General features: G+C 37.6%; 1 protein-coding gene across 2 annotated transcripts in view; it reads right to left on the reverse strand.

The window, feature by feature from the left end:
• Positions 1-3400: 3400 nt before the first annotated feature.
• Positions 3401-13783, reverse strand: part of LCA5 (lebercilin LCA5) — a 58752-nt gene continuing 48369 nt past the window's right edge. For both annotated transcript variants that reach the window (XM_005210689.5, XM_059890070.1), the window contains exons 4-8: positions 9768-9905; positions 8764-8860; positions 7809-7951; positions 5478-5610; positions 3401-5108 (exon numbers count right to left, since the gene is read on the reverse strand). In XM_005210689.5, the coding sequence (XP_005210746.1) occupies positions 4288-5108; positions 5478-5610; positions 7809-7951; positions 8764-8860; positions 9768-9905 (1332 nt within the window). In that variant the 3' untranslated portion in view covers positions 3401-4287. The remainder of the gene's footprint in view (positions 5109-5477; positions 5611-7808; positions 7952-8763; positions 8861-9767; positions 9906-13783) is intronic.

Raw genomic sequence — 13783 nt, forward strand, 5'->3', positions numbered from 1 at the left:
GAAAAGTATACCTAGCCAGGATCAATATCACAGATCACGTGGGACAGGAATTCTGAAATCTGATACTCAGGCCAGTTAGAGAGGCAAGGCAGCTGCATTTGGCCAGGCTATTCAGGGCGACCCTTGCTCCGTGGCAAGGAGGCTTCACCCTGCATTTCAATGCCGTCTTCAGACCACAGTGTGGGCTCCTGATTCCCATCTATTCCTCCTCCATGGAAACGGTTGGTGAAGCAAAACTATGTATGTAAAACTGCTCCTCCCAAGGGCTGCTGATTCCCAGAAGCAGCAAAGTGCCTTCTGCCAAAGACCGTAACCTCCATGTGGGTCTGTAAAGACAAGAGCCACTTCCAAGATGGCAGATCACAGGGTAAAACAGCACGTTTTACTTTCTTCGGTTCCACATTAACAAGTGTCTCTTGTTAAAGAGAAGTTTGGGGTGTTGAGACAGAAGTAAAATACTGATGAGGTGGTGCTGTGCCTCAGCTGACATGCTGCAGTTTTTCTTGAGAATACATCGTCTCATTCATCCTCACAATACCCTTGTAAGATATGATCTGCCCTGTTTTGCATCTGAGGATCCTTAAGAAAAATTATTTGACCAAAGTTGTAAGTAGTTTAAGTTACAAACTCCCAACCCCAAAGCCTATGTTCTTTCTCTGCTACCCTGGCCACTTACTTCTAATTTTTGTTCTATTCTGGATTGAGATGGAATATCTTTGTTTTCTATGGATGTAGATTTCACAAATATAGTATTTGTATGAGAAAATATGTATCTGGATGGCTAAGCCTTTTCTATAAACTCTAAAGCATAGTTTAAATGTCTTGCAGACTCATCTATTGCTGAAACTGCTCACCTTCAACAACAAAATGAACTTCATAGCAAGATCTTATCCCCAAAATGGCTTATTCCTAGGAATAAGGCTTGTTGAGTAAGTAACTAGTACTAGTCCACTAAGAACCTTCCAATATTTTTCTCTGTTAAAGTGTTAGTTACTTAGTTGTGTCCAACTCTTTGCGACCCTGTGGACTGTAGCCTACCAGGCTCCTCTGTCCATGGAATTTTCTTGATATTCCCTTCTTCAGGGGATCTTCCCAACCCAGGGATCAAACCTGAGTCTCCCGCATTGCAGGCAGATTCTTTACCATGTGAGCCACCAGGGAATAGCCATTAATTTTTAACAAATTGGGCAATGCAGTAAATATGGTTTTTTGTGTCCAAAGTGTCATCAGAGAAAAATGCCTTCCCCATTCCACAGCAATACTGATCATTCCATGAAGAGATGTAGTAGGGTGTCTACCTCTCCCCCGCCACCAGCCCTACAGGCGAGCACGTTACATCAACTAGCCAAGCAGACCTTTGCCAAAACTACAGAAAAGATTTTCTTTTTCTGAGGCAGGTGCGAGCTGAAGGGATGCTGTGGCTTGAGGCTACTAATTCCCATACTACTAGCAAACGTAGAATTAAAACTGGAAATGATACCAGCAAGGCTGAGAGGTGGACAGAGTAAGCACTCCTCTTTTAACCTCCAGAGTAAACTACATTTTCTTGAGCCTTCCAGATTCAAGTCAAAATAATCTCCTGGTTCATAAATTTAGGTATCTGTCTTTTACCACTTAAAAAGTACTAATGCAAAACTCTTCCTAAAATATTCTATTTCTCTGGACGCAAACTGAGACTGGTGAATGCAGTCTATTACCTGTGTGTGATAGATTTAGCACATATTGCAATCTGTTAGTCTCAACGATAAAAGGAGAGCAATAAGTACCTTCTTTAGAAAAAAACTTTGTGAGGATTCAATGAAATAGAGCATGTACATTAAAAATGCCAACCGCCACATGTAGAATTCAACAATACCACATCATTCCCCCTTTCCTCCATTACCTTTCCAAAATATCAACAACTTGAGCATTAGATAGTTCTAAGTGTTTTTCATGCATCAACTCATTTAATGTATGCAAGTACCATGAGCTAGAGACTACAATTAGCCCATCTTATAGAGGCGAAGGGCAGTATCCAGGGACACACACGTTGAGGGAGCTCTGGGACACACATTTTAACGTCCTGGGTTTTTTGGATTTCATTGTTTTATGAAGCTAACTCTCCTCCTTTTGTCACTAAACCTGTCTTCAGGAAACCTTTCCAAAATTTAGCTATTCTACGCATTTGTAGATTAGGAAAGCAGCTCATCAATCACGTTGCATGGTCAGTGCTGAATACAGTAAGGGATGTGCAAAGTGCAGGCCTAAGAGGTTTAGCAGCTCTTTTTGCTTATATTGTACTCAAAGTATTGTGTCATCTATCATGTACACATCTCTGCTCTATTTTTTCCAATTATTCCCTCAAGGAAACTCTATAAATAGCTGGGACGACAGTTGGTGTTTACTGTTTGTCAGGTACCAGGCCCCCTGCCAAAGCTTAACCCAAGTATTTACTCCTCATAGCACGTCTGACTCTTTGTGGCCCCATGGACTGTAGCCCACCAGGCTCCTCTGTCCATAGGATTCTCCAGGAAAGAATACTGGAGTGGGTTGCCACTTTCTACTCAAGGGCATCTTCCCAACCCAAGGATTGAATCCCTATCTCTTGCATCAGCAGGCGGATTCTTTACCACTAGCACCGCCTGGGAAGCCCAAGCAGTATTATAAAAGACCAGAGAGTGCTAAGGAACCCAAGGCCACCTAGGGAGTGGACAAAGGGCAGGGGTGGCCTTGCTCCATGTCCACACCGAGGGTGGGGCAGGGTCTGACTCTTCCTGGCACCTAACGCTGAGCAGGGCACCCTCAGGAGGCACTCAAACAGTTAATGAATGAATACATGCCATGCTCTTCACAAAAGTAAAAAAGCACTTTCAAGTGATATAAAAGGGGACTTTAATGTGAAAGGGGCACTTATTGTGCGGAAAGAAAAAAAGCTTTAAGAGCAGATCCTTTCTTGACAATTTATGGTAACTTCTTTAATCCTAGAAAGTCCACACTGTCACAGTAATACAAATTTCCCGTCCCCTTTTCACCAGGCAGACTTGCGGGCTCTACCCAAGTAACACCCAGCCCAGGACAGAAGTGAGGTATGTCTGAAAATGAGGTGGAGAGGAGCATCAGAACAACAGTGAGTCAGCCATGAAATGGATTTATGATTCAGTTTAATCCTCCTTACCTTTGAATATTATGAGCAATATATGCCATTATGATAGCTATTTAGGGTGAAATGATTAATTAAAACTATCTGATAAGACTAAGCATACTGTCTAACCTGATTTAAGGCAAATTCATCTACTTCAACTAAAAATACTGAACAGGAAAATTAAAAAGGTGAATAAGGAAATAAAAACCCTTTAGGTCTTATTTCCACTATATATTTCCTAAGTGACCTAAGGAAAGTATCATTCAAACAGAGTCACAGTGTATTTTAAATTTTTATTCGTAAGAGTTTGGAGTACAAATAAATTTAACTTGACATTTAGAAAAAAATGTATCCATTAAGGTTTGTTCATAAAGAAAAACCTGTTCTGTACATTTTAATCTCCAATTTTAATGCTTAACTCCATAATGCTTCTAAGTCTATAACTTTAGATTTAATTTTAACAATTCTGCCGTATTACATCTGGTTAAAAAGACTGGAAAACATCAAGTAGAAAAAAATGACTTGAATTTAAAACTTTACTAAAGGACTTTTGAAAGAAAAAAGCCTTTAATAAAAAAACAGCCTAAAAATTAGAATACTTTTGGCTGAAAAATTAGCAGCTATGAAAAAAATTAACATTAGATAATATCAAGGACTGCATTACAAAAATATTGTGGTTTACATATATTAGAATGATTTACAACATAGTAAATGCTTATTTATATCAATCCAAAAATCTCTTTATAAAAAAATTTGATATAGTTTAGCACTTTTGAGAAATTCAGTTCCTAGTAAGTAACAGGAACACAATTTAGAAGATGTAGGTCTCTAATTATATACTAAAAATTATTCCTTAATAAGGACTTAATATATTTTTATTAATGTATTATATTTTTTATTAATGTATTAAAAAGTCCTTATTAAGGAATAATTTTTAGTATATAAATACAGTGAAAAGTAGCTCATACCACACCATGTAGCTAGTTTGCCAATAAGGAAGGAGGCTCTTTTGAATGAAACCAAGAATAGAGATGTATCTTACTTTCTTTGTGCAAATAGAGATGTATCTCACTTCCTTTTTGCAAATAGGTTTTACCTCTTGAATTAGCTAAATACTGTATTAAAATATCTTAATAATTACAATTGGAAAAAAACATTCTAGTCAATTATCTCAGCACTACTTCTTCAATTTCATCTTCTACAGAATCAACTACTTTTACCGCTGGCTTACTGTTTGCACGTCTTAATCGGTGTCTACTTGGATTAAAACTTCTTTCTTCGCTGAGCAAAGAGTCATCATCATCTCTATTTTCCCTACCCCAGCTGCTTTTATCTCCAGGGAGAAAATCTAGAGGGTCACCGTCTTTAGTGGCAGCCAGAGAATTTGGGTCACTGTTTTTAGAGGAAAGGCTGCTGCCGCCACTGGTACCAAACAGCAGTTCCATCAGGTTGGCTTTTCTTTCTTGTCTGGAAATTGAATCTGTACCGTCTTTACTAAATTTCTCTGTATTATTTCCTGAGAAACCCAAAAGGTCACTTTTTTGGCTAACTGGATTTGACCTTGCTGGTGTTTTTGCAAATGAAGGCACATAGCTACCAAACACAAGCTCAACTGGAGAGGCTGCGCTTCGAGTATGGCCTGGATTCTGACCATCTCCTTTGGTCGTTGAAAGATTGAGGTCTTGCAAATGATGCCCGTTAAATAATCTCTCTGAGGATCCGGAGGACATGTGTGTTCTGGGGTTTCTCTCTGGGGAACGCAGTTTTCGTTTTAAGTCGGGAAGTGGTGGCAGCGAAGGATATTTTACATTCTGAGAGTCTTGTTCTCTGTTGATTTCATTCAGTTTAGCAGGTAGCATTTCTTTCTTTAGCCTCTCTTCTTCCAGTTTATCAATTTTCTGAACTTGGTACATTTCCACTGGCTTTCCTTCTCTCTCCAACAAAGATTTCTTTTCCTTTGGCTTTTTAGCAAGTTCTTTTTCCCAACCTGTAAGAAATCAAATTTTTAAAATGGGATTTTATAGTAGTCAGTATTTTCAAATAAGAAAACAACTCTCATCTTAATTTACAAACCAGTTTCAGCTAATTTGTGTATGATCAGTACACTATAAATTTCATTTTTATACTTGATATTCTGGGTTTAAAAAACATACTTAAAGACTTCAAGTCTTCATTCTTTTTCTTTCCTTCAAAACTTCATTCAGATGTTTGTGACTCTTGATAAGAATCCCCCCACCACTGTCTCAACCTTTCCTTGTTCTGTATAACCAGTTCACTGTTCAGCTGGAAGATATTAGGGGATATTAACCCTTTCTTTCCCAAGGGATGTTGACTCATCATTTGCTTAAACTCTTACCATTTTCCAGCTTCTCAACATTCTGTTTCACAACACGGAGTCCTTGACCTTTAGCAAATTTGTCTTCTCTTTCCACAGTTGGGTTTAGAATCCCAGCTTCTCCAAGATTATCTCTCTCTTGAGATTCCATATCCTATTATGTGTTTAAAAAAAAAAAAAGCAAGTTCACATGCCAGAAAAGGGGGAAAAGTAAGTATCATAAATTTATCTCCCATTAAGCATATTCCAACTAAGTTAGAAATTAAAGCAAATTTTCCATTTCTAAAGCAGCAAGCCACAAGTTACCACCTTTGAAAGATTTTCACAAGCACACAAAATTCTTAAATTTTTAAAGAGGCATTTGGAAGACATATCAGAACCAATATCCTACATAAAATTCTAAAGTACCCTTACTTCATACATTTCACAACAAAATCTGATGAATTCAGTTAACAAGAAAAGGCTATTAAAGGCCCAAGTGACGCACTCAATCTTTCAAGTTTATACTATGCCCAAGGCCTCCAATTAGTAAATCTCATAACATTTAAAATCAGTAAAAAATGTAAACTTAAAATGTATTGTTTCTTATGGTCCCTTTCATATGTGTGTGTGATTTTTCTTAATAAAAGTAGAATATATAATTAGTGGACATGCAGAAGAAAGAACTGTCCCCTAGTATCCACTTCCTCCTTCTTCCTTTTAGTTACAGAATCCCTTGAGTTTCAGCAGAGCATAGAGCTCCCTAACTGGAGGTCTCATTTGCTAGCCTTCCCCTGAAGCTAGACAGGAACAGTGGAAAGTGAGTGGAAATATGTATGCAACTTCTGACCACATTTATTTAAACAAAAACTGCTTGCCCTGCACTTCCTCATTCCTCCTTCTCCCAGGTATGGTAAGCCAATTCCAACCACACAGATGAGGGTACATTCTTTATGACTGAAAAACAGGCAAAGAATGGCCACCATGGAACAAAGGTGTCCACCCATCCTGGACTATCCCCTGGCCTTCAGTTTATTACAAGAGAAAGTGTCTTGATTCTTGCTTGCACCACTGTATTCTAGGTCTCTTTCCAATAGTAACAGCTCCCATCTGCTGGGACCCCTTAAAGTTACAGGATAAGCTTCCTGATTAGTTACTACCACAGACCTGAAGGGTAACCCACCCTTGTTTTGTAGATTAGGAAACTGATGTTCCAAGAAGTCATACAAGTCACTAAAATGTGAGAATCATAATTTAACTAAAAAGCAGTGCTAATTCCAAGGCCACATCCTCTCTTTCACCACACCAGATTGCTGCTGCTTGTGCTGACTCTTAAAAAAGAGCAACTTTTTTTTTTTTTTTTTTACCTTTCTAAAATTAAGAATTACTTTGGTATTCTACGCTTTACCTTTAAAAATAAATTAACATAATCTAGTCTCAATGAGATGGGCTTTCCAGGTGGCGCTAGTTGTAAAGAACCCAACTGCCAATGCAGGAGACATGAGAGATGCGAGTTTGATCGCTGGGTTGGGGGGATGCCCCCGGAGGAGTGCCTGGCAACCCACTCCAATATTCCTGCTTGGAGAATCCCATGACAGAGGAGCCTAGTGGGCTACAGTCCATGGGATCACTAAGCTGAACACGCTGACTTAGCACACACACACACAGTTTCAATGATATTCAAATGTAGAAAGAAAGAGATACAATAACTTATATTGTAAAACAAAATGAAATAAAGGAAAAAACTAGAGTACACACAGGAACCAATTTAGTCCATCCTTTCTATTTTATACCACAGGAGATCTCAACTGTAAACACCAAAGACAAAACGCTATTAGAGAAAAGGACCTTTCAGTACTCAATGAATCCTTTTTAATGAAGATCCAACACAGAGCTCCTGAATGCCACTCTAATTTGAATGATATAAAGTCAGATTCTACTGCACTTACTTGGTTCAACATTCATCTAACCTATAAAAGTCTCTTATGCAGGAGGCCAAAAAAATAGTCAAATTCTAACAAATCATTTGAAAGCTACTATAGTTTGCTATTAAACACAAAAGCAAGAAGGATTTTTAGAGACTAACTGGTAAGAGACATAAAAAGGTTAAGACACTTAAAAACTTTTCTTCTTCCTCCAGTCCAGAAAGTATAACCTTTCTGAAGCACCTGAAAGATAGTGTTAACTGATAGTCAATCCAAAGGAGTTTAATAAAAAGCACATAATGTTATCTTTTTCCTTATAATAGGCTATTTGCATATTTATACAGCTATAGCACTCACTTCATTCTTGAGATTTGTAAATGCTTGATATTGTGTATTTAGGAATACTCCACACCTGGAGTTTAGTACCTAATCATATTGCTAAACTCACCAAAGAAAGACGTTCAGGTTCTTCCCTTTTGTTTTCATAACACATAACTGTCTGTGGTGTTATGGGATATTCCTCCAGCTTGAAGTCTTCATTAGTTTGTACTCCTTTTGTACACTGGTTTGTAAAATCACTCTGGCATGCAGCTACCATGAAAATTATAAAAGAATTTTTCTAATTGTACAGTGCTAAGATATATGGAATTCAACTGGTATATGTTCATGCTCTACATGAGATAATACATGTTTCTTAGGTCCATGACTACTCACTATTACTATTTGTTTATTTCTAGGATTTGCTGGCAATTTTGTGACTTAATCCCATGGACGGAGGGGCCTGGTGGGCTGCAGTCCGTGGGGTTGTGAAGAGTCGGACATCACTGAGCGACTTCACTTTCACTTTGTGACTTGAAGACAGTTCTGAGGAATAAATTCTATTAAACTTTTTGGAAGTTTATGTTTTTAACTTTTTGGAATTCAGAGAAGAAGGAAATTTACACTTTTGTTTTTTAAAAAAAGTATGGATATGCATAAAAGCACCAAAGTATTTATGAGTGAAATGAATGACAGATGGGATTTCCTCTAAGGTAGAAAAAAGTAGACAAACTAGATGAAATAAAATTAGTAAAATGTATAACTATTAAAAGGTAGGTAATCCATAAATAAAGGTTCATTATACTATAATCTCCAATTTAGGGTATGCTTATATTTTTTCATAAAAGATAAAAAAATAACTTGTATTAAAAACATTTTTAATTATGTAAAAAATAACTTTAATGACCTCAAGGGAAAAAGCTGAGAAAGTGAAAGATTTCTGAAAAGAACCTATAAGGGAATTTAAATTTATTTCAATAAAGTTCTTTCCCCTCAGCTTCCTTCTACTTAAAAATTAATTTATTAATTTATTTTATTAATAATAAAAACTGCAATATGTCTTTCAACAATAACAACTACTATACCATTTATTGTTGATGTAAATTCTTTTTCTTTCTTTGGAGAAATCTTTGGCAGACGATTAGAATATCTGTTTTTTATGTCCAGTTCTCTCTCCTTTTCCTAAAAACAAACCCAATATAATTAAGAATGTATAGAGTTTCACTTTAAAATAAAAATCCTCATCTTGTCCACTGGTATTTTCCTCATCAAATTGGAATACACTTAAGTCCAGCTTCCCTTTGCAACTACCAACTATAGAAAGGAATGCTGTTAGGGCATTTAGGTTAGGGAGACCAATGATTCTCCATTAAAAATCCAATACACACTAGCAGTCAAGAAAATCAGAATAAGGCAAAAGTCTTTTTCTACCCACTCCTATTGTCTTCAACTGACTTCCAGGCCTAGCCTCAGAGACAAAGAATTTAATTAGCATCTCTCAAATTTGAGTTCCAAATTAAAGATGAGTTAAAAATTAGACCTTTTTTTTAAAAACACAAGTGTTTTTCACCATTTTGCAGCTAAGACTTTCTCTCTCTGAAAATTTGATTATCAAAATGAAAATTCTATGAAAGATAATGCATAAATGCTTTAAGTTGCACAATATATCAACCCATCAGTGACCTCTGGGTAGAATTAAGAACATCTATTTCAACAAAATTAAATAATTTGAATGTTTCCTCTAAAAACTATGAAAAGAATGGGCATTATTTGAAACAACTTTAAAAATAATCAATCATGGGGTTATATGAGGAAAAACATTGGATTATTCAACCATGCAACACAGAAAGACTCTAGACCCATAATTTTCCTTCCAGGATTCTATAACTTTTTTCAGTTGTTGCATTTCTATCTACATTAGTGAATCTAATGTCTCATTTTTAGTTACAGTGATTATATTAATAAATATTTTCTTTATAAGTGTCAAAATCAAAGTTCCAAATATAAATGATAACAATGTTAAAATATGGAGTTTTCATCTAATATATATCATAGGGAGAAACGATGCAATTTAAAATAAAATGCTTACCTTTAATTTGTCTTTCAGTCCTTGTAGCTCTTTTTGAAGGAGTTTATTTTCATCACGAGCCTCACATGCCCTTTTCCTTTCGGCAAGCAACTGTCGCTGGTAACTGTTAGTACTTAGCTCAAGGTTTCTTGATAGATCCTATGATATGTATATAAATACATAGAAAAAAGTACTTAAAAAATGATTCAACAGTAAAATACTGCACACAGTGTCAAAATGACATTTTTTGTGGTACCAAACAAGACACACAAATTAGACTGGGCTTCGTGTTCATAAATATACAATGAAATGGAACACAGATTTATCAACAATTTAGTAAGATATTTAGCCTATTATTTCACTTACTGTTTTTCACAATGATTTATATATAAATGCTGCATGAAGAGTACATGGACAGTCATTTAAATTGGGAGCAAAAGACAGCTAAAAGATGTGATGAGTAACACTGGCTTTGGGAATCATTGTTTAGCAAACAGAAACTGAGACAGCTGTGTAAAATTACACAGCACTATTCAAGGTGCAGAGAGCATCATCCCAGTTTTTACTTATTTCAGCTCAAAAGACATACAAGATCAAAGTGAAAGGATGGAATATGGTATTTTAAGCAAACAGAAACCAGAAGAAAGTGGCATAATTTTACTTGTATCAGATAAAATAAACCTCAAGCCAAAAAAGGTAACAAAAACAAAGGTCAATGATAAAGCAGTCAATACATTAAGAAGACATAACAATCGTAACATACACATTCTCAACACCCAAACACTGAAACATATTAAGCAAATACTGATAGATCTTAAGGAAGAAATCAGCAACAATACTATAACAGTAGGAAACTTCAATACCACACTATCAGCAATGGAAAGACTGTCCAAACAGAAAATCAACAAGGAAATGTTGGAACCACACTTTAGAACAAATGAAATAACAGATATATACAGAACACTACATCCAACAGTAGCAGAATACTTATTCTTCTCGAGTACACATGAAACATTCTCCAAGATTGATCATACTGATCACAAAACAAATCTTAGCAAATTTAAGAAGAATGAAATCATACCAACTATCTTTTCTGATGACTTATGCTTGTATGCTTGTGCTAAGTCATTTCACTCATGTCTGACTCTTTGCGACCCTATGGACTGTAGCCCACCAGGCTCCTCTGTTCTTGGGATTCTCCAGGCAAGAATACTGGAGTGGGTTGCCAGGCCCTCCTCAGGGGATCTTCCCGACCCAAGGACTGAACTCTTGTCTCTTATGTCTTCTGCACTGACAGGCAGGTTCTTTACCACTAGTGCTATCAATCAACAAGAACAAAGTGAAAAGATTTATAAATGTGGAAATAAAAGAACACATGTCTATACAACCACTAGGTCAAAAAAGAAATCAAAAGGGAAATTTAAAAAATTATCTTAAAACCAACAAAAATGGAAATATTTAATACACACAACAAATCTTGTGTTATGCAGTGAAAACTCAGAGTTTAGAGTATTAATGCATATATTTAGAAATTAGAAATATCTCAAATAAGCAACCTAACTCAGATAACCATTATATCTACTACTGTGGGCAGGAATCCCTTAGAAGAAATGGAGTAGCCATCATGGTCAACAAGAGAGTCCGAAATGCAGTACTTGGATGCAATCTCAAAAACGACAGAATGATCTCTGTTCGTTTCCAAGGCAAACCATTCAGTATCACGTGATCCAAGCCTATGCCCCAACCAGTAACGCTGAAGAAGCTGAAGTTGAATGGTTCTATGAAGACCTACAAGACCTTTTAGAACTAACACCCAAAAAAGATGTCCTTTTCATTATAGGGGACTGGAATGCGAAAGTAGGAAGTCAAGAAACAACTGCGGTAACAGGCAAATTTGGCCTTGGAATACGGAAAGGAGTAGGGCAAAGACTAATATAGAGTTTTGTCAAGAAAATGTACTGGTCATAAAAAACACCCTCTTCCAACAACACAAGAGAAGACTATACACATGGACATCACCAGATGGTCAACACCGAAATCAGATTGATTATATTCTTTGCAGCCAAAAATGGAGAAGCTCTGTACAGTCAGCAAAAACAAGACCAGGAGCTGACTGTGGCTCAGACCATGAACTCCTTATTGCCAAATTCAGACTTAAATTGAAGAAAGTAGGGAAAACCACTAGACCATTCAGGTATGACCTAAATCAATTTCCTTATGATTATACAGTGGAAATGAGAAATAGATTTAAGGGACTAGATCTGATAGATAGAGTGCCTGATGAACTATGGAATGAGTGTTGGGGGCCAGAGTGAGGTACTCTGCCCATGGCAAAGGTCATGAGGAAGGAGGCTCGACATACGCAAAGGCGGGATCGAGCCTCAGGAGTCCCCCTGGAAATCCTCAAGCGTCTACCCCCATAACCAGAGCCTGCCTACTTTACTACTTTGTGCTCTTACCTACACCTCTGACTTTACGGGGGGCTGTCCCCCACCACCTCTTTCGGAGAAGGAGTTAACCTAGAGCTCCAGTCAATAAAAACTCTTGGGTGTGACAAGAGTGTTTTAACCTACAAACTCCTCTGAAGGTTCTCTGGCCTGCCTGACAGGCTTGTCCGGCCACATGTGATCGCTCACAGCCTCCCAACCGTGAGAGGCACAAGATGCTTTAAACCCTCTAAAAACAGGTTCTTTAGAGAAGTTAGAAAACTATAAGTATAATGGGCTGATTAGAAATTGTATTGGTGAAGGGTTTTTCATTTGTTGAGCCAATGTTTGTTGCTAAGTCTCCATATCCCCTGCCCTTACACACATTAATGAATATATAGAATTAACCTTTGATATTAATCACGTTAGACCTTAGGCTAAGTAAATTCTTTCCTTAACTAAAACCCACTACACCCTCACCCTGTAGGAATGTAACTTTACTTGGGTGGCATCTGTTTTGAGAATAATCAGCCCTGGAGAAATAAGTGTCCTGATTGACTGACCGCTGTCACAAGGAGAGGGTCGTAAATTGTCAGCAGGCCCCCCTGGCCAGAAGATGATGTAACACCCCTAAGACCTCTGTATACATTTGTGTGAAGCACCTGACTTTAATAAAACTCAGGACTGCTGTCCCCATGTGACTTTTGTATAACATCTCAGTGTATAAAAACAGACTCTGGAAAATAAAGAATTGGGATCAGTTTCTCGAAATACTGGTCTCCCCATGTCTCTCTCTCCCTCTGGCTGAGTCTCCATCTGGAGCGCGGAACCCACCATGCTTACTAATTTTGCCTGGGCTTCTAAGATCCGACCGGGGAGGCCTCAGTGTCTCCTCTCCTTCGGGAGAACAGAAGGACGCCTGCGGCCTACGTAAGTGGTGCAAGCTTCTTGTCTTGAAGTTTTATTGGTCCCCCGCGTAAACCAAGCTACTCAGCCTCTTTTCTCCACTGAATTTTCCTACTGAGCTATCCTCATTCTATTACTCTTTACATCTCTAATTAATATCTAATTGAAGCTATCGTATCCTGACCCTCGCCGACGCCGTCTCTCCTTCGAGTACCCTGGATCAGCCGGGGCTGGTCCCCGGCAAATGAGGTTCGTGACATTGTACAGGAGACGGGGATCAAGACCATCCCCATGGAAAAGAAATGCAAAAAAGCAAAATGGCTGTCTGGGGAGGCCTTACAAATAGCTGTGAACAGAAGAGAAGCAAAAAGCAAAGGAGAAAAGGAAAGATATAAGCATCTGAATGCAGAGTTCCAAAGAATAGCAAGGAGAGCTAAGAAAGCCTTCCTCAGTGATCAGTGCAAAGAAATAGAGGAAAACAACAGAATGGGAAAGACTAGAGATCTCTTCAAGAAAATTAGAGATACCAAGGGAACATTTCATGCAAAGATGGGCTTGATAAATGATATGGTATGGACCTAACAGAAGCAGAAAATATTAAGAAGTGGCAAGAATACACAGAACTGTATCAAAAAGATCTTCATGATCAAGATAATCATGATGGTGTGATCACTCACCTAAAGCCAGACATCCTGGAATGTGAAG

The sequence above is a fragment of the Bos taurus genome, chromosome 9, assembly GCF_002263795.3.
Source record: "Bos taurus isolate L1 Dominette 01449 registration number 42190680 breed Hereford chromosome 9, ARS-UCD2.0, whole genome shotgun sequence".
Taxonomy (NCBI): Eukaryota; Metazoa; Chordata; class Mammalia; order Artiodactyla; family Bovidae; genus Bos; species Bos taurus.